General features: G+C 46.8%; 1 protein-coding gene across 5 annotated transcripts in view; it reads right to left on the bottom strand.

Moving 5' to 3' along the window:
* RUNX1 (runt related transcription factor 1) overlaps nt 1-22,566 on the bottom strand; it is a 102,145-nt gene that overhangs the window by 17,353 nt on the left and 62,226 nt on the right. For all 5 annotated transcript variants that reach the window (XM_018561482.1, XM_018561484.1, XM_018561486.1 and 2 more), the window contains exon 4: nt 20,119-20,310. In XM_018561482.1, coding sequence (XP_018416984.1) covers nt 20,119-20,310 — 192 coding nt within the window. The remainder of the gene's footprint in view (nt 1-20,118; nt 20,311-22,566) is intronic.

The raw sequence follows: 22,566 nt of genomic DNA, 5'->3' as shown, positions 1-22,566 counted from the left end.
CACTACGGGCCTGTGTTGACAGGAGTTGTGTCGATGGCATCAGTTTGAGATGCTTCTGAGATCATTCAGAATTCATTGACAGGTGCGTCTGACCTCCTTCTAACCTGCATTTGATCCTCTTCAGGAGGGTTTCGCATTCCCAACCTACATATGTTCCCCTTCACCTACCATCTCACACCCATGGTTCTTCACCCGCCATCTCACACCCATGGCTCTTCACCCACCATCTCACACCCATGGCTCTTCATCTACCAGCTCACATCCATGGCTCTTCATCTACCATCTCACATTCATGGCTCTTCATCTACCATCTCACATTCATGGCTCTTCATCTACCATCTCACATTCATGGCTCTTCACCCACCATCTCACACCCATGGCTCTTCACCCGCCATCTCACACCCATGGCTCTTCATCTACCAGCTCACATCCATGGCTCTTCACCTACCAGCTCACATCCATGGCTCTTCACCGACCAACCCACATCCATGGCTCTTCACCGACCAACCCACATCCATGGCCCTTCACCTACCAGCTCACATCCATGACTCTTCACCTACCAGCTCACATCCATGACTCTCACCTACCAGCTCACATTTATGACTCTCACCTACCAGCTCACATTTATGACTCTTCACATACCAGCTCACATCCATGACTCTTCACCTACCAGCTCACATCCATGGCTCTTCACCCACCATCTCACACCCATGGCTCTTCATCTACCATCTGACATTCATGGCTCTTCACCCACCATCTCACACCCATGGCTCTTCATCTACCATCTGACATTCATGGCTCTTCACCCACCATCTCACACCCATGGCTCTTCATCTACCATCTGACATTCATGGCTCTTCACCCACCATCTCACACCCATGGCTCTTCATCTACCATCTGACATTCATGGCTCTTCACCCACCATCTCACACCCATGGCTCTTCATCTACCATCTGACATTCATGGCTCTTCACCCACCATCTCACACCCATGGCTCTTCATCTACCATCTGACATTCATGGCTCTTCACCCACCATCTCACACCCATGGCTCTTCATCTACCATCTGACATTCATGGCTCTTCACCCACCATCTCACACCCATGGCTCTTCATCTACCATCTGACATTCATGGCTCTTCACCCACCATCTCACACCCATGGCTCTTCATCTACCATCTGACATTCATGGCTCTTCACCCACCATCTCACACCCATGGCTCTTCATCTACCATCTGACATTCATGGCTCTTCACCCACCATCTCACACCCATGGCTCTTCATCTACCATCTGACATTCATGGCTCTTCACCCACCATCTCACACCCATGGCTCTTCATCTACCATCTGACATTCATGGCTCTTCACCCACCATCTCACACCCATGGCTCTTCATCTACCATCTGACATTCATGGCTCTTCACCCACCATCTCACACCCATGGCTCTTCATCTACCATCTGACATTCATGGCTCTTCACCCACCATCTCACACCCATGGCTCTTCATCTACCATCTGACATTCATGGCTCTTCACCCACCATCTCACACCCATGGCTCTTCATCTACCATCTGACATTCATGGCTCTTCACCCACCATCTCACACCCATGGCTCTTCATCTACCATCTGACATTCATGGCTCTTCACCCACCATCTCACACCCATGGCTCTTCATCTACCATCTGACATTCATGGCTCTTCACCCACCATCTCACACCCATGGCTCTTCATCTACCATCTGACATTCATGGCTCTTCACCCACCATCTCACACCCATGGCTCTTCATCTACCATCTGACATTCATGGCTCTTCACCCACCATCTCACACCCATGGCTCTTCATCTACCATCTGACATTCATGGCTCTTCACCCACCATCTCACACCCATGGCTCTTCATCTACCATCTGACATTCATGGCTCTTCACCCACCATCTCACACCCATGGCTCTTCATCTACCATCTGACATTCATGGCTCTTCACCCACCATCTCACACCCATGGCTCTTCATCTACCATCTGACATTCATGGCTCTTCACCCACCATCTCACACCCATGGCTCTTCATCTACCATCTGACATTCATGGCTCTTCACCCACCATCTCACACCCATGGCTCTTCATCTACCATCTGACATTCATGGCTCTTCACCCACCATCTCACACCCATGGCTCTTCATCTACCATCTGACATTCATGGCTCTTCACCCACCATCTCACACCCATGGCTCTTCATCTACCATCTGACATTCATGGCTCTTCACCCACCATCTCACACCCATGGCTCTTCATCTACCATCTGACATTCATGGCTCTTCACCCACCATCTCACACCCATGGCTCTTCATCTACCATCTGACATTCATGGCTCTTCACCCACCATCTCACACCCATGGCTCTTCATCTACCAGCTCACATCCATGACTCTTCACATACCAGCTCACATCAATGACTCTTCACCTATCAGATTACACCTTCACCTACTCTTGCCCTTCCCCTGACATCTCACATCTGTGGCCTTTTAACTGATAGCTCAGGTGGTCTATCACCTGCCAGCTCACTTCTGTGATTCATCACCTTCCAAGTAGAACCACCAGCCAATTGTTATGAGTCACACCAGGGGAAAATCTGCCTAAAGGTAGGTATTCAGGGTCACCAAAGTGGGATGCTTCAAGGATGTTCACTGTAAGGCCTGCCACGTAAACCCGGCATATAACCAGCAGTCACTTCTCTCTTCTGAGAGAATGATTTGAATAGATTGCCTCCTGCGAAAACCAGCCAAACATCAAATCATTCTTAATATGGACCAAAGAGACTGCTGGGAGTACCCAAGATGTCCTGTAATGTCCCAAAATACACATGATGTGATGGCGGCGAAGCACCATTATTTGTATAAAGTTACCATAAACCCCCTAAAGCCGGCCCGTGCAGCAGAGCCCGGCTCCCTATGGTCCAGATTAAAGAATGTCACACATGCTATGGCTAATTTGTTGACAAATAAGAAATCTCTCCCCCAGCAGCTGAGGCAGGTCTCTGGTATCCGGGACACCATCGCATTCTTCTTCCTCGCATACCCCGACAACGTGGCTGAGAATTAACAAAGCGTTACTCATCTCAACTGGAGAGCTACATGTCCGGAATTCCTGCTGGATGTTTTTACGTATAAAATAGCCGTCTTGTGCTGAGGCTTTTCTCTCCTCCTGACAGGAAAAGATTTAATTTGCCGTGAAATGGGAAAATCTTAGGGATGTATGTATATATATTTCTCTTAAAGAGCAACTCCGCTACAAAGGCAAGAAAAGGAACGTATAAGAGCTGGTTTGGCAGTCACACTTGTGTTCACCCAGCATATAAAGCAGGGGTGGGCAACCTTGGCGCTCCAGCTGTTTTGGAACTACAAGTCCCATGAGGCATTGCAAGACTCTGACAGCCACATGCATGACTCCAAGAGGCCAAGGCATGATGGGATTTAAAGATTTAGCCCTGCATATGGCAGGGTGACAACACTTTTTCTAAGACAGAGGATCTGCAGACTCTGGGTCACTGCCTCACCTCCTGTCCTGTCAGCTAATGAAGAACTTGCCCACCCCCACACTGCTGGCCCTTCACAAACTAAGATATATAAAGGCTCACAAGGCACTAACCCACTTTCTGAGTCATCTTTACACAAAGCATTCTTATTTCATTTGTTCTAACCTTGAATAAAATATTGTGGTGATGTGTACATGAAACTATATGATAATGAGATGATGTATAGGTAAAAGTTACCCCTATAAACAGCATATAGGCATGTGTGCACTTTAATTGTAAATCCAGCATGTGTAAAATACATCTAAAAACAGCATAATACACCAGTAAATCAAATAATAATAAATAAATAAATATAATACTAATAATAATATTAAAAAATAATATCAATAATAATAATAAAAATATATAATACTAATAATAATATAAACAAATAATAATAATAATAATTATGATAAAAAATAAATATAATAATAATAATTATAAGAAATAAAAACATAAGCATGTTATACTTTGTTTCAAGGTTTCATAGTACAAACTAAGTTACATAATAGATTCTCCTCCGTCAATCCCCAACCTCGCCTGTTTTTTCGCTGGTTATATACAGCATAATATCAGTTTGAACAGAGCTTTGTTTGCCTTTTTCTAAAACAGCAGCTAAAAATAAGCATGATTAATAAGTAAACTTTATTACACGATAATATCTGAAATACAAGCAGCAGAAAAAGATCATTAAAAAAAAAAAAGATCCATTATTGTCCTCTCCTCGGAGTGTCTAAGGTTTCACATGATGCCGGTATAGACATCAGGGGGAATCAGCAAAAACTGTCCCATACAAAGTTTAAGACGCAGCGATACAATAATAGACTGACCTTTAAAAAATAAAAACGGGTGTTTTTAGCAGATTTCTTTGGCATTCTGGTTTAAAAAATGAAAAGTATATTTTTGTTTCATTCTGTTTGCCTTTGAGGATCAGAGAGGCTGGCTATTTATTTGCTTTGCTGTGTAACACGAAGCCGCATCAATACATGGAGTGTACTGCCAGGAGATTATAAGAGGTTATTCTGTGTAAGGAAGGACTGGGCTGGGGAGAGAGCTGCTCGCTGTCCCGTCATTGCACAATCCTTGTATTTAACGCTCTTCTTGCTGGTGGCCCCCCGAGAGTCCGTTGTAAAACAGTTCCTTCAGTCAATGACTTAATATCCTCGAATTTAATAACCCAACACCTCGGGAGCTAATAAAAGCTCTTATAAGATTATCACCTGAAGGTTAGCAGCTCCTAAAAGTGCAATAATCTGTTTTTATAAATGGGAACCGAAAAAGGCTGAGGAAAGGGGAGAGTTGGGCTTCATATATACAGTATGGAAGTCAACCTGGGGTACCTGGATTCTATGGTGGGAACAAGGACACTGACATAAAAATGTTTGATGGAGGACGCAGGTGGTAGATATCTCCCCTTTCAGCAGAGTTGTCTGTGGGCCCATTCACACCCGAGCGATTTGTAGCGTGTTTCCCGAAGAGCGACAACGCTCAACAAGAAGCACCCCATTGTTTTAAATGGTGCCCGTTGACATCTGAGCATTGTCTTTCTAGTTATGCCCTTGCAGAGCCCACTTAAACTCCCAAACAGCCCACCTGAGAGTGACTCTGCAGAGCCTGCCATAGACTCTCTATGGTGGGCTCTCCAGGGTCTCAGGTGGGCTGCCACCGCTTACCTGTCAGCCCAGATCCGCTGTCCGCCTCCATGGTTCCTGGCAGGCCCTGCCTCCTCTTCCTTTGCCGGGCCCCGCCTCCTCTTCCATCGTCGGGCCTCACTTCCTCCTTTCGCTTCTCATGCAGGGCCCAGCCTTCCTCCTCCACAGCTGCTGGCTGTCACTGACTCAGTAGCGGCTGTGAGGAGGAATGCGCCGCTGCTCAGATCGCTGACAGGTTGTCGGTGAACTAACAGCGACATGTTCCTCCTCACACCCACCAGTGACAGCCAGCAGCCTGAGATGCCATAGCGACGCAGGCGGCCTGCGCGACATCAGGGGTATTTCCTGGCCGGGCCCCCCTGTGCCCCGGGCCCCATAGCGGCCGCCTGGGTCGCTATGGTGATTGTTACTCCACTGGTCTTGCTGGTTTCTTGACATCTGTTGCTCAAAAAATACATGAGCTGTTTTTTTCAGGTAGAATCGCATGTCTTTGGTCCCATAGAACCCAATGAGAGCGCCTGAAAAACGCCTGGGATTTTGCACGTAACAATCATCTCCTCCTCCTGGTAACTACCTAGTACCTAGTCTAAAAATACCCGAAAAAAGGAAGGCACAAAAAAGGGATTTTAAATAACTGACGTCAGGTGTGACTTGGGCCTAAAGGCACCTTCATACCTTTGTATGATCTTTGACCATGTGGTCGGTCACACACAGTACAACATGGTCCAACAATTGCCATTCATTTTCAATGGCACCACAACATTCAGTGTTGAGCATGTAGCACAGCCAGGGACGGATTTCCCACAAGGCCAACCAAGGGCCGGCATCGGGGCAGTAGGGAGTAGAGGGGCACCTGGGGTGTGGAATTCCTATCTCCCGATGCCTGTGACATGCAGTTCCAGGGACCGGGCGGGTAGTTGTTTTCTACATCTAGCCCTGCTTTGGGCAAGCGGAGCTAAATGTACAGCGGGAAAGCCGCCACTTGTTTTGTATGCAGCCTACAGGGGGGCTTTTTGGCGGGTAGGGGGGGTGCATTAAGGAACCTGGCCTTAGGGTAGCAGAGAGAGTAAATACGGCCCTGAGTACAGCATTGAGTTGTGGTGAATCAGGTACATGTTTTGGCCTATAGGCACACGTTAAGGACCAACTAAAAATGAATGGACAATGACAATGAAATGTACAAGAAAACTAAAACCCTTTCCACAATTTGGTGTGCTGATAACCTTATTACTTCTTCTAGTTTCCCAGCGCCATCCGTTGGCCATTTCACCACCTACTTGAGCTATATACTGCGATACGTCGGTTTGGAGTGGATGGGACATCTCTACTACTCAAAATGTTGTCTTCTTTTTAGTTTTGGAGTGGGAAAAGGTTTGATCCCCTGTCGTGTTGCTGTTTGAGACCCAGGTAAGGGGATATTGTCCCATTCAAGGTACTGCTGTCACACCCAAGACCTAGATTTAAGCTGAACTTCCTGTTTCTTCTTTCTAGACAACATACCCCAACCAGTCATATCCACTATGGAGCCAATGACAACAGCATTATGATCCTCTGACCTTCCACTGGCGTCTCCCTTGAGCTATGCAAAAACATGCATTATAGAAAAGGGGAACCAGAAAGTTCTTCTAACATTTTAGCCCTGGTTATCCAAGTAGGCCCAGGGATTGATGTAAACCTTCCTGGCTAGCTCACTGGCCAGTGACCCAAACCTACCCTGTTTCAACCAAAATGTGAAAAAAAAGTTTAGCGTTGAACTTCACTTAATCAAAAGGAGGAACTTTTATGGCACGAGAACATCTCTTGTTGCCAGGATAAATGATGCAATGAGAAAAATGTGTTTTCTAGTTTTGGATAGAGTATGGACAGGTTAGAACTGCTGGCAGGTCTTCATTGCTACATTGATTCACAATCACGTTTTGCCCTGGTGACTGCTGTCTCCGGGAGAGAATCCAAAACTTTAAAGTTTTGCTTGACTGATTTGGTGCAGTGACACATTGGGGGTCTCAGCTGCCGTTGTGATGTGCGTCCCTGTACCTTTAAGGGAGGTTGGGCTGCCTCCCGGCAAACCTGCACCTAATTTTATCTTTTGCTACATGTGCTCCAAGATGGAGACTCTCATAGGTTAGAGTTAGGACCGCACTATATAGAGGTGCCTTGGCGCGGCTGTGCGGCTTCCACATATTCTGCAGAAGACGTGTATCTAAAACCTCTGTTTTTAACCTTAGCGGTGAGACAGGTTTTTTTGCATGCTGGCTGGTGAGTGTGCTGGGAAACTTTTTGCTGTTGTATTGTTTGAAGCCCTTCCGTGTGCACCTTGCTGTAAAGCTGGTTATGAGTTGATGAGTGCGTTTGACATTTGTTTTGCAAAACTTTAAAGTTGTCACATTATTAGGGATAGAGGGGAAGTCTTCAAATAAGGACACCTATGGTGACGAAAACTGTCAAAGGTGGAATTTTCACTTATGTTGGGGAGACAACAACTCACTTCCTGTTGTGTATCAAGGGGACAAGAGTGACAACCCAATAAAAACCCTAACAGAAGTTTGAAAGCTTCCCCACGCTAAGTTGTGCCCAGAGTTACACTTTGAATACTTAATAACATGAATAACATGAATATCAGACATTCAAAAAGTTAAATTCACCACAGGTGTAACTTTATTCTTCATATACAACAAAAAATGGACGATGACACACCGGATAAAATAATATCCTTCCTTATTCTTCCTTTCCTAATTAACATATTAGTAACAGCAAAGGAACCAGGAATAGAACCCCTTATGCATTGCATGCCTTGTCATAGCGTGACTCTATGAGTAAGCGCCTAAATGAGTGAAACACATAAGGAAGAGCTTTCATTCCTGGCTCTGTGGCCACTACTGCTATGTTTTTGTAACAATTAAATATAGAATCTGTTTTACAATTTCCAGTGTGCCATCATCCTTTTTCGGTTGTGACGAGCAGGACGAGCGCCCGGTTCTTAGCAGATAATGGTGGACTGACCTGGAGTGGCACTTTTTTTCAGCATTCTACTGTAGCTTTATTGCTTCATACAAGCAGAGACAAAGTCTCCACTTGGGACCGCCACCACTGATGCGTTTTAACCAAAAACTGGGCTTAAGCATAGTTTTTACCCAGTTTTTGGGTAAGAGGTGTTAGAGGAGCAGGTCCCAGGCAGGGAATTTGTGTCCGCTTGTCTGGAACAGTAACATTAAACCTGTGTTTAATTTTAACGGCATTCTGTTGGCTTTTTCCCCATTGGGGCTTAGGACGAGCCCCAGCTCAGCTTCCGGCACACGGTCAGTAATGGGCTTGTGAGCAGTGAACATATTTCTTCATGAATATCAGACATCTTGATAACAATACAATATATATGACAACTCACTATGTAAAGAGGATGTAGGAAATGATTAAAGGGAACTGTTCTATTTCCCTCACTTTCGAATGAGATACAATTGATGTAAGGTCGGTCCATCTGACACCCAGGTATTCCTCTAATGGTGCACTGATGGGATTCCATAACCGTTTAGTGCATTGTGTCACTTCCCCCCCCCCGGCAGACTATTACCAGCAGTGCGTTTATGTAAAGCATTTTCAGTGGCGGAGCACTGCCGTACAGTAAATGACACCCCGCGGTGAGCCAATGACTGAAAATGTCTTCGGGGGCGCAGCTTATGATGAAATAAAACGATACTGAAGACCCCAAGTGCCGCACAAAACAAAAGGTAAGGAATAAATCAGCCCTGTATTTGTAATCCATTACATCTGCACAAAGTCTTCGGCGTCGACAGCCAAGAGAAAATGACTTGGCTAAACTTGGCTAAGCTGAAACGTATGTGGTTTGCACTTGTTAAGCCTCGCAACGGCTGTGTGCCATACTTGCTAAGTGGTGTTAAGTCATAAAGTGCATTTCTGCTCTTCGGAGGTGCCATATGGTCTAGCAGAGATTAACATAAACAGCAGCTATGATCAAGCTGGCTGTTATCACCCCACTGCGGGTATTCATTCAAGGTGCACGATTAATTAAATATAAAATAAAAAAAGCACATCATTAAAGCTAAACTCCAGGCAAACAGCAACATACTATATACTGTATATACAGTATATATGTATATATTTGTATTTCCATCCTTCCAGTTCAGAGATTAACACAGCACAGCCACTAGAACGACACCACTTACAGTTAAGAAACAAAGTGGTGTCTTCTCCCCACCCCTAGCCCGCTGACTTGACCGTAAAAGAGCAGTAGCAGACAGATGAGGTTACTTTATGCTAACTTTGCTCCCTCCTTCTATCAGCATGTCTCTCATCGGCACATTTGCATGCAGCACCCCTGACTGCTTGCCAGTCCTGCCCATCCCTTACCCAGTCTAAATGTTGGGATCACTAGAGGCTGATGGCAAGTAAAATTCAGATACTTACACTAATTGCATGAAAAAAATACATTTACAGCTAAACTGCGGGATTTTTGTATGTGCTGCCTTTTGTTGCCAGGAGGGGCCACGGTTAAGACTGCCTGTACCCCAAGTTGGCATCTAATGTAGGAGACGACGGGCAGAGAACCATTCTCGGGAAGATAGCTGCCTGTTTATGGGCATCCTGAGAACTGACCACTTCTAAACAAAAGCAGTGGCCATAGTATTGAAGGCCATGGGATAAGACAAAGCCATCATCCCTACCACTTTTTCTTTTTTCGAAGCCCACTTCTAAACTAAACACAATAGTGGAAAAAAAAAAGGGCATGGGAACACACACAAAAAAGTGCACTAGGGTGTGTCAACTGGTCCATCTCCCGAAGAGATAGAGCCCTTCCCTGACGCCCTGGGGCGTAAGGCTCCTGACAGGGGCAAAGCACTTGTGTCCTAAAACCAGGCAGACCTATCCCTCATGGTGAGTTGAAGCTGACCACTGAGTACAGGGGAGGAAGGAACCTGATGGCCACACATCCTCCCCCTAGACTTCAGGGTTGGCCCGAAGACCCACACCCTCCATCCTTTGGAGTGAAAAAATACACACACAAAAAAAAAGAAAAAGTAGAAGTGCGCAAAACAAGTGGAGAAAAAAATAAGTGCCATAAAAGGCGACCCAGTGTAAAAATTACCTCTGGTCTTAGCCAAAAAGCCGAACCCAAGAGTCATAGTGCAGAAAAAGCTGGTGCCTTTCACACAGTGGGAAAAAACGTAGAGTTGCCTTGCCGCACTCCTTACCGAAACAGTGGCGTCACAAGCAGGGTGCGGCCCGCACCCGGGTGACGCCATTGGAGGGGTGACACTAAAATGAGCCCGACAGTGTCAGGAGAGAGGAGGGGACCTGGCGGCATACCTCTTCCTGCCGGGTGAACGACCCCTCCTCTCTCTGCCAGCGCCCATAACCAAGATGGCAGGCGTCAATTAGACGGCCACGCGTGTGCGATAACGTCATCGCGCACGCGCGAGGTGAGGTCACGCGCATGCGCGATGACGTCACGATGGGGTGTCACCCGGTCTCCGCACCGGGTGACACCCAGCCTCGGGATGCCCCTGACCAGAAAACCCCAATTCAACGAGGGGGGGTGCTTGTAATGACTGCGGATGGCACGGCCAGACAATATTGGTAGATGTCACCAGCACACCAAAAGTATTGTAATAAAAAAATAAAAAAGTGCTTGTTTATTTAAAACGTCATGTCATCAGAACCTTTCACACAGTGGGGTCCCAAACCCATAGTGCTGCTTGGGGACCCCCAAGGCACCACTCCCTGGGAGCGAATGGCTCCCAGCCCATGACCAGACCAGTTAAGAGGTACTGTAGCTCTCCAGATCCTGGAAACTAGGAAGCTACTCCCGACCCCAACTGTTACGTGAGTGGACACTCCATTCGGCTTCCTTACAACGGCCAAGACCCTCTGGGACCCCCATTACCTCGGGCAGGGTGCTCTGCAGCCAACCATCCATAACAATAATAAGAACAGACACTCCACTTGATCGTAGCCAAAGGGCCGAGAAACGATCTTCCCTGACTCTGCGCCTCCAAAACCAAATCACAACTGAAGGTTTGGTACGGAGCCACTTTGTACAATGTTCAAAGACCTGCCTGGCTGTACAGACATGTTACCTGCAGACGTGCCTGCCAGCAGCCTGATAAACAAGGCATTGTGCTGCCTACCCTACAGCATTCCGCGCGTGAATACACTTTTGTGTGAGAGATTGATGTTGTTCTCTCTTGTTGCCCCAAATCTGGCTATACGCTCACCCTGAGATGGAACCTTGGCACTATAAAATAAGCATAAATAATTGCCTCTCATATTTTCTTCCCTCAGTTTTAATTTAAGCAGACAGGCCGAGTATTTACTTTCATTGACCTTAACGGCTCCGGGTAATTGTTGTGGCGTCTTTCTATTTTTTTTATTTCCCATGCACCCCCCCCCGTACTGAAGGGAGTTTTCACAAGGGCGTACAGTGAGAGATCCGCCAGTTAACTCACAGCTCCCCGGGGTCGGGATCAAGGGAACAACTCAAGCTTTTGGACTTTATTTAAGATGGATCTACTGTATGGGCAAACTCAAAAATAACATATTATGGTAAATAAAATATGGTGCAGTCTGTATCAGTAGCATTAAGTCATTAACAAAGGGGTCTATTTATATAAAATCCGCATTGCTTATTCGTGCTGTGAATTTGCATGTGCATTCGTTCTGTGCAATGTACTTGTGAGAAAACGAATGTGTGTTTTCTCTTCGGGTCGAACGTTCTTCAATAGGTTCATTCATAAATAACAAAGCTAATGAGGAAAATACCTCCAGTGAATCTGCATGGCAGTGCTGTCACCCTGTGGGCAGGGTATGTTATTTTTCAGCTTCCTATAATAGAGTGATAACGCTGTTTGTTTTTCAGTGAAATCACACGGCAGAGTTGTCACCCTGTGGACAGTGTATGGTATTTTTCCATTGCCTGTAATAGGGTGACACTGCTGTTTGGTTTCCAGTGAAACTGCATGGCAGTGCTATCACCCTGTGGACAGGGTATGGTATTTTCCCACTTCCTGTCATTACACGCTGCCTGGCTTCCTGATTGGCCGGCTCCATGCTCCTTCGTCACCAAGTGACGGGGGACCATGAAGCCGGCTTTCTGACCAATGAGGTAGACGGGGGGGCGGGGGGTTGCGGGTAATGACTCACCGTCTGGCTTACTCTTTGGCCATCCTCCCGACCAATCAGGAAGCCAGGCAGTGAGTCATTACATGCTGCCCGGCTTTCTGATTGGCCGGCTCCATGCTCCTTCGTCACCAAGTGAGGAAGCCGGGCAGCGTGTAATGACTCGCTGCCCGGGTTCCTGATACTGGAAGTTCGGATATTGGGCTAGGCATCTGAGCATTTAGGCGAGTACGAGTACTCGCCCAGATACTCGGTATCGGCACCGATACTAGTATCGGTATCGGCTTATCCCTAGTAACAACTAGTGACTACCTGGAGACAGAAGCTACAAACGGCATCATTTTAAAATGATAATGACACATATTTTGATCAACAGACTGAAAAAACAAGAAGCCGGAAAGGAAATGATGGGATCACATGGTAACGTCGGGGAGCATCAAAATAAAACACTTAACTGGCTGAATCAATATTCCGCTGCACCAGAACAGGGACAAATATTAACATTCAGGGCTCTGAAACCCTCCGTGGATTTGCCGGCATTGTGGTAAAAAAAAAGACATTTTGAGAAGATCAGAAGCTCTCGTAGTGCCTGACAGGCAGAAGAAAAATGCGATTGCACCTGGGAGACTACAAAAGCTCGGTGCGCAGAACAAGAATATCACTTTGCATGGTTCAGCATGCCCAGAGAAGCCGTCTTCAGATAAGCGCCTTTGTTGCTTCTAATTTATGTCGGGTCTACAGAGAGGGTAATCTTTCAACCTCGGGATCATTTGATGTGGTGTTCCTCCATCCCCCGGCTTTTGTCTATGGACTTGTTTGGTTAGATGTTTCAGATTAACAGGTGTACTTTCCCTGGTGCATGCTGTGTGAGTGTGCGCGCCGCATACTGGGGACAACGTGTCACCTGGGTACGCTTTCATTGCCCTTCGCGGTGCCGAGCGAACGTTCTGCGCCACTGACATCCGCAGGAATGAAACTTATCTCACAAAGAAAATCTCCATCACTTCATTTATAAAAAAAAGGACAAAAATCTTACGTTATTATTATTATATAATAAGAATCAATCCATATTTTTTTAATTTCCTTCGTTTAAAGTCCAACTGAATCCACTTAATACATTTCAGGTGCGTCTAAACAAAAGGTGTGCAAGGTCATAAGGTGCCAAGACACATAAAGATCGCTTGGTTACCCCTTCCACACTGAGCGACATGAAAATCGTTGAGCGATATTGCGTGACGAGCAACTTTGAGCGATATTGCGTGACGAGCGATATTAAGCGACGTGTCGCGCGACATCTTCCTATTGGGCTGTATGCAATCAGGAGCAATATCGCTCAGAATCGCTCTAAAAAAGGGTCATGTAGGAGCGACAAGCTACCAGCAACGAGCGATATTGAGTGATATTGAGCGACGAGATGTGAACAGCTCCATTGAAATGTATTGGCGAAGCTACATAGAGCGATATCGCGCGGAAATATGAGCGATATCGCTGCAAAAATCGCGCGATAAATCGCTCAATGTGAACGGGGCCTAAACAGCCAGGATGGCGGAATCTTCCCTGCCGGCTATTGTATTTTGATATCAGCTGTCCGAGTGCCTGAGCAGTGACTGTAGCTGATTGGCTGCAATCACTATTCAGCTGACTTTCTTCCACCTGGCTCCTTCGCGTTTATCTAGGAGGGTGATGTCAGCAGGGCCGCCCGCAGCTCAAATTTCCTGTGAATTGGCCAGAATGTGAGCCGTGCATGGCCAGCTTCAGGGCCGGTGCACACCTACGTGATCTGTGACTGCCGCAGTGATTTCTGCACGGTCACAAAGTCGCCCTTTGCAGATGATCGCGCCGTGGGTGCCATTATTTTCTAAGGGCACCCCAGCCGTGCCAGTGCATCCTAAGGCTAGGCTCACACCTGCACTACACCTGGGACACACATCCCGGGTGTTGTGCGGTCCTGCAGAATGCAGGCGGCGATTGCCGCACGGCCCCATTGATTTCAATATACCTTCTTTTTGCGATACATGAAGCGCGGCTAGCCGCCATCATGTTCGGAAGCACGGGCGGGAAACCGCGCAATACGCCCGGCGCGACTGGGGTGCCTTAAGAAAATAATGGCACCCACATCGCGATCGGTTCACACCTAGGCGACTCCTGACCGCGTGGTGAGGTGTCGCCTAGGTGTGAACCTAGCCTCAAACAGCTGCGTGTCGTGTATCGCAAAAAAAAAGGTATATGTACCTTTTTTCTGCGATTGCCGCTCAGATGTCACCTCATTGAAATCGCTGTCTGCAATTGCGCAGGACAGCGCGATCTCGAGACGCGCGTCCTGAATTGCTCAGGTCTGCACGGGGCCTTACAATCACTAAAGCATTGCAGGAACAAAGAGTGTTTACACGTGTTGACGCTTTGTGATGCCACCTCAATGCACTAAGGCAACGCACAGGCATTGCAATGTGCTGCACTGCATGGCAACAAACCAAAATGTTGTGACGTGACTAATTTGTGGAACGTTTTGGTGCACAGGAAGCCCGGTTTCAGTTACCAAGTGACATAATGCACATTAAAGCACAGACATCAATGCGCCTCACAAATGTCAATGTGCCCTTAATAATGCAACTTCAACACAATTGCAGTACTAAAAGAAAAACAGAACCACAACACACCTAATTGCTTATTAGGTCCTTGGGTCTCTTACAGTCAAGTACGAGTGGATTAAAAAAAATTAGGACCCAGGGAAAAAAAACAACCTCCCAGCTCCCCAAATCTGTGGGGGTGTCCGGTGCTATACTGCAAAGTAAGGGGAGATAAAATGCTGCATGCAGTTATTTCACCATCCTTCCACAGCAAGCCTAAACTTTTTTTGCCGGGTACCGGCGTCTTCCTTTAACCAATAGCACGGTTCCTGTTTTGCGGTTTCTGTTTGTACAATATCTATAGCAGCGTTTCACAAACACACAGCGCTACTTCTGTATTTCAGGCCGCGTCTATGACATATTTCAAAGTGTTCATGTGAAAGCATCTCCTTTTCTTTCGCTCCCTTAGCACGCACATCCGTATTATTTTAAAGCATACCACTTGCCGCCGAGCATTGTGGGTAAGACTACTGGTGTGCTTTGGGGGATTCGGGACAACCAGCCTTAAGTCAGCCTTATTCACTTACACTTCGTGCCATCCAGTACAGAGGTCTTCTATAAGACATCAAGGAGGCCTCCACCCAGAAGGACTTATTTAAAGGGGATGCATCACCCCGCACAGAAAACGTTTGCTTGTCCTGCGATAAATATGTAGGTGCCATTGCTGTACTCTTCTGAAAACGCCGGCTGCCTGGCTAGTAACTCAGAAAGCATTGAAGCCAGGAGCAGCTGCATTTTAGATTGGTTCAGCAATGGCAGCCTCAAGTGTTCTCTCAGCACACCACGAGCAGCTTAAAGGTGAACTCCATGCACTAAAACTTTCCTTTAAACACACTCGTCAATCTCGGGGATCAGGAAAGTAAAAGTCCTCTGCTGGCGTGGGCACGGGATCTGACGCGTCTCACCGTAAATATAAACCTGGCTAAGGAAGTTCCAAGAGCTCAGCGCTCTTCAAGATGTTGTGCAATTCGTTGTGTTTTTTTATTGATGGAAAATCCACATGGCAGACAAAACAACGGCGGCATTGTAACTCAATCTGGGACCCTTTTCAAGTTCTATGACTCCCGTGTTTTTCACAATATACATCAAATCTGCTGGCTTAAAGGAGAACCCCAACCTGGATGAAGACCTTCCTAGAGTTTAGGACTGCTCTGTCCTGGGAAGGTGTTATAACCTTGAAATAGAATTTGTTTTTGTCTCCATCTAGGAGGGTGGATTTGCAAAATGTGCATATCCACCCTCCTAGATGGAGACTGATAGGGATGCACTGATACTGTTTGTTCGGTATCGAGTACTGATTTTTTTTTCCGGTACACGCTGATACCGAATACCGATACCGGAAGACCCATTAAGGAAGCCAGGTGGTGTGCAATGACTCGCCACCTGCCTTCCTGATTACCCGGAGAGGTGGGCAGCATGTAAAGACTCGAGACCTGGCTTGCATTCTGGCCAATCAGGAAGCTGGGCAGCGTGTAATGACGCGTTGCTCGGGTTCCTGATTGTCCGAGAAGCTGGCCAATCAGGAAGCAGGGCAACGCGTCATTACATGGTGCCCGGCTTCCTGATTGACGAGGGGGCATGGAGCCGGCTTCCCGGCCAATCAGGAAGCCGGGCAGTGTGTAATGACTCGCTGCCCGGTTTCCTGATACCGGAAGCTCAAGTATCGGGCTAGGCATAGGAGCATCTGGGCGAGTAAGAGTACTAGCCCAAATACTCGGCATCGGCACCGATACCGATACTAGTATCAGTGCATCCCTAATGCAAATTAACTACTAACGCTGGAGCTTAAAATGGGGGTACGGTTATTGTTACAGTACGGGCCACGGGCTGGGGGTACTGTTAGGGGTTAATGGGTTACATGTTAGGCCACCATGTAAAGATAGGAATATGTGGCAAGGGTTAATATTTAAGGGTTAGATTAGGACAGCTGAGGATAGGCCGGCGATCAGATATAAATGTTAGCGGGAGATTATGGGTGAAGTTATTTGAAGGGTTCGGTTAGGTCAACCAAAGGGTCAGGTTAAAGTTAGAGTCCAGACAGCATGGTGGCACACTTGACTTTCCCACTTGTATCCGGCACCACAAATCCGAGAATTACACGGTGCTGAAAACCAACATACTGAAAGACTTTTGGGAGCCATGAGCCTTAAAGGTCATGTGTAGTCACAATATATATATATATGTTTTAATAGTGAATGGAGTAGAGAGGGATCAGAACCAAGTAGTAGCCTAGAGTAGGGAGTTGTCTTTGTTATTGTTGTCTGCGTCAGCGCTGGGGAGATTCACCGCTCTATGGAACAATGTCACCGACAGAAGGTGATGACAAATCCAGAACGAGAGGTGAGGGATCATCTTCCAATGGGGACACCTGTTCTGGTGACAACTGTCTAAGAAGGGAACTCCCCTCACTTGGTAGAGGTTTCCTCTCCTTTCTTCTTGTGTCTCTAGGGAAGGACGTAAAGGGAAATCTCCCCGTACAGAATACAACAAATCAACTGAGGCGCATGTGAAGGAGGAGCTAGACCTCCGAATAATCACATCCAACGTTGTAAAACATCATCAGCCTGACTCACATGTACCAGATCAACCCCATGAGACGGGAGCTCTGGAAAACAAAGTCCAAATATATAAGAAGCAGTAGTGGCTCCACGCCAATGGTCAGAGAGTCTAAAATGATGTCAGTAAAGGTGCCCACACACTTTACAACCATCGCAAGGCCTTAGTCTTGCGAGGGTTGTAAAGTAATTTTAAAAACGTACGATCTGCCCATCTTGGACATGCAGATCGCACTTCCGATCATCGGAAGCCCGCCCGATGACCGCAATGCTGAACGGGGCAGTGTGCACGATCGCGGGATTTCCCGCTATTCTCGTACGAGAATCGTAGAGTGTATGGGCACCTTTATGGTCAGAGTCTAAAATGATGTCACTAATAGCCAGGGTTTAAAATAATGTCACCAATGGATAAAGAGTCTAAAACAATGTTTTATTAACTAATCAGTAGAAAGAAGACAACACATTTTATGGGACCCCCCACCCCTCCCCCCTTCATCAGGGATTATGTATCTTGTAACCATAAAGATGGCTGGGCTCAGTTGGATTGCAATGATAGTTCCATGTACAGTATATAGTGAAATCCACCACCAGCATCAGTGTATGTCACCAATGACCAAACTGCCAGAGATAGGGTTTCCCTATATACTGTACAGACAACATTCCCCATACTTCTATATACTGTACATACAACATTCCCCATACTTCTATATACTGTACATATCATACTTCTATATACTGTACATATCATACTTCTATATACTGTACATACAACTATCATTGCAATCCACCCAAGTCCACCCAAAATACATAAGCCCCAATGAAGAGGGAGTGTTTGAACCGCTGAAACGTGTTGGCGTCTTTCTACTGATTATTCGATGAAACATTGCTGTGGCTCCCTCACTGCTTCCTATAGGAGAATAAAACAAACTGACTCCCTTCCCTGCTCCCCCCAAAACTCAAACTTTACATTTAGGACATGTATGTGATTTCTGACACAGAAATGGGTTGTTTCTATTTCCTGTATTAGCATTCAGTTCCTGTTATGAGGTACAAAGTGGAACTGTCCCTTCTGCAGAACATATAAGGTATTTGATTGGCACAGGACTCAGTGGTTGTGCACCACCTGATGCCAGCTGTTGTAGTGGAACTACAAATCCCATGAGGCATTGCAAGCCTCTGACAGCCACAGGCATGACCCCCAGAGGCAGATGCATGATGGGATTTGTTGTTTCACCACAGCTGGAGGGCCAGGTTTGCCCAGCCCTGTGCTAGTCCTCCTGTTGTACTGTGCTATCTCTGCGGAGTGCCATTTGGGTGCTTTTCCGATACTTCCCTTGTATGGCCGACCATTGTTCAGCTTTGTGATGTCCGCGCCATTGTTCCCCCGAGCAGGGAAGTTAATCCGATAAGCAGCGTGTCAGAGTGGGGTTTCATTGTGCACACGGGGAGGACATGGCACACATGTGTCTGTGTGTGTGGGACCCGTCACCTGTCGTCTCCTCAGCCACACGTGGAGCATCTACGGCTCCCCCGGATCAAGTTTAAAGACCATGGAAAACACATGACGTGCTCCTCCCGGGGTTTGGCGCGGCACGCAGGGCACTTTTGATGTTTATAAGATGGATTAGCTCTAAACCTTCCAAAAAGCGGTTTTCATTCTCTGAATCCTAACCAGTCCGAACCCAAAACTACACAACAAAAAAGGTTTTCGGTTCACATTACGCCCTCATTCACACAGGAATCGGCCGGCACGTACAGCTCCGTGCTGCGTGCACGGCCGTATCGGCCGCTTCCGGGAAGGACAGGTGCTGCGTGTGATTAGTACGCAGCCCCCGTCCTTCTCTATGGGAGTACGCAACCCTACGCTCACTTCAAGTGCAGGTCCGTGCGGGTGAGCGTACTCGTACGCTGACAGGATGGATCCTGTCTGCGTCCGAGCCAGGAAACACGCACCCGCACTTGAAGTGAGCGTAGGGCGGCATATTGCCGCGTAGTCCCATAGAGAAGGACAGGGGCTGCGTACTAATCACACGCAGCACCTGTCCTCCCCGGGAGCTGCCGGATACGGCCGTGTACGCGGCACAGAGCTGTACGTGTCGGCCGATTCCAGTGTGAATGAGGCCTAAAGATGAAGTTTAATCTGCTGATATTTTGCCTTCTCTGTTTCCTTTTTCCTCCCTTCCCAAATACATTACATGGACCCTGTGATGTCATCACTGGGTCCCTATACTTCTCAATGCATTCCAGGCAGGGTGCTGTACATAGCTTCCAGACCACAGCACAGCACCCTGCTTCCATACCGCTCACAAGAGCCCTCAGCTCTGATGCAATCAGTGGGCTGGCCCTTGGGAGGAGTTATGCAAATATGAAAATGCCTTGATGGGTGGGTGTCAGTCTAGAGGAGCAGGCGTTTCTAGGCAGGCCACATTGGCATGCAGGCATCCGTGCCGCTCATAGAACGGGGGCCCAACTGCAACCAACTTGACTTCAGAATCGCCACGCATGGAGACCAATAAAGGTGACGTTATCCTAAGCATCGCGCACCGACTGAACAATTCCAAAATGGCTGCCAATGCCGCTGGGCTCACCTTGTATCTGGCTCTGTGCCTGAGGGTTGAATGCCGCCGAGTGGTTCAGAGATGATCGTGGGTTGGGGGTGTGAGTTGGGTGGTGCGGGCTGACCCTCACTGCCGCTCGCCGCAACTGTTCCAGTTCGCTCAGCCGCTCGGAAAACGACAAGCTCCCGGGTTTGCTCTGCTCATCCAGTTTTTGCCTGTGCCCTGTTAATGGAGAAGGGTAAAAAAATAAAAAACCTCCCCAAATACCAATTTTTACCAGAAAGTTCACCGAATGCTGACCAGGCATGCAATCTGATTGTACCATCTATGAACAGGGCTCGGGGGGTGATGTAATGTGCGCATAGGGGTGCTGCAGCTCCATTCATTCTTAATGGGTCCCAAATGCACCCCAAAGTGCCTTGCCGATGGACACGCACTGCAGTGCGCCACAACGCACGGTAACGCACCCAGGCCCGGATTTCCTACAAGGCCAACCGAGGCCCAACCTCGGGGCAACAGGGAGTAGAGGGGCAGCAGGGGTGTGTAATTCCTATATGAACACTGAGACAGGAACGCTGCACTCTCAGCCTTCCCATCTCAGCTGTCACAGGAGGGCCAGCACAGTGTTAAAACATTAAATAAAAATTGATAAAAAATAAATAAAAATAAAAATTTGTTTTATAAAAAATACTTTAAAAAATTAGTTAAAAAGAAATAAAAAAAATTATTTCAATAAAAAATAAAAAGGTGGTAAAAAATAATCAGATAAATAATCATTTTAAAAAGTAACAAAAACATAAATAAAAATTGGTTTGACGGTTAGGGGGGCGCATTAAGGAATCTGGCCTTGGGGCAGTAGAGAGAGTAAATCCGTCCCTGAACGCACTACCATGGGTTTCAGTGCGGTGCGCCACAAAAATATTGCATGTACCATTTTTGGTGCGTTTTCGTGAGTTAATATGCGTACCTTATGGCACCGCAGATGTATGAGCCCCCAAAACTATGTATTATGAGGGCAAACCTAAAATCCAATAAGGCAGCCCGTGCACTACATAGTTGATGGTAGATCTGAAGGTGATTGTCCAATCAGATTAGATCATGTATGGTCAGTGCCACCAGCCATGAGATGTCTAGCAGCCAATGAGAAGGAAGCATGGTGCAGTGCAGCTGGTGATTGGTGCACGTGCCAATGTAGATACAGACAATGATATATAAATATGTTCTATATGGGTAATATCGCTCTCATGCTCTGTCAGTGAACACTCTGAATAGTGGAGTCTATAGAGATGGGATGATATAGATTCAGAGAACAACTCTGGTCTCATTCAAAGTTGGAGCTTTGAAATCATCTACAAATAAGCGTTCTTAATTCCTTCATTTCATATGCAAAATTGGCATCTGAAACCATTCACAGACTATGGGCTCTGTTTATAAACAGGCCCTTTGCCCCGCAATTATCTGTGAACGTTCGTTCGGTGCGGATGATGGCAAAAGCGAATACATTTTCTTTTCAGGATAAATGTATTACGTTGTAATACCGTAATGTGGCCACTGGGTGGCGCTGAGTAGTGCAGGAGCTATTTCCTATGCTCTTCAGCGCCACCCAGTGGCTATTGTCCGGCATTACAACATAATACATTCTACCTAAAAAGAAAATATATTAAGAACGTTCGTTTTTGCCATTAGTAATACAAAATGAGCGTTCAATGATATTCACAGGCCCTGCGAATTGTTCCTAAATAGACAAGGGTGTGCCTGTCCCCTCTACCCCATCATGCTATGTATCCGCACAGCCAATGCAAGGTCTCAGCATCCAGGATCCTGACAGCCAGGCGAGTAGCATTTTCAGAATAAGGTCAGTGATGTCATCCTGTTCATTTCTGCCACAACAGGTTCCCTTTATTAAACATCTTCATACAAACATACACAACCCCCCTCCTTTCCAAAGTCGTTAAATAATATCTAAATTTACATTCTGTAATTATCTGAAATCTGCCCTGATACTGAGATGCCGCACGCCAGCTGAAAGATGAAATCAGAAACTAGAGGAAGAAAACTCAGCGCAAGCATTACCAATCTGGTAGCCCTATCAGCAGGCAGGAGGCGGGGCAGTGACACAAAGCTGTCAAGGCTGCAACCTCTAAAACGTCACCCTCCATATTTTATGCAGCAGGCGTGCGCAAATCATCAGTATTCACGCATTATTAACCATTCGGCCGGGTAAACTGGACGCGCGATATTGCGCTGTTGTAGGACGCACACTTTACCGCAGAGAACACGTGAAGTGTGTTGCAGTGTTATTTATTTTCAATGGTGCTACAATATAACTGCCCAGTGCGCATGTGCCGATTGATCTGACCGGAGTCGGCCTTTAACTCTTGCATTGGAAAGTCCCTACGGAAGGGCCCAATGTCTAGACTCACAGAGTCACATGACATCTGAATACCGCTGTCCGTCCACCTTCCTTTCCATTTTTGT

This window comes from Nanorana parkeri, unplaced genomic scaffold, assembly GCF_000935625.1.
Source record: "Nanorana parkeri isolate BGI_ZX_2015 unplaced genomic scaffold, ASM93562v1 scaffold527, whole genome shotgun sequence".
Classification (NCBI taxonomy): Eukaryota; Metazoa; Chordata; class Amphibia; order Anura; family Dicroglossidae; genus Nanorana; species Nanorana parkeri.
Note: the sequence above shows the minus strand (reverse complement) of the source record. Positions and strands in the feature narration are given on the sequence as shown.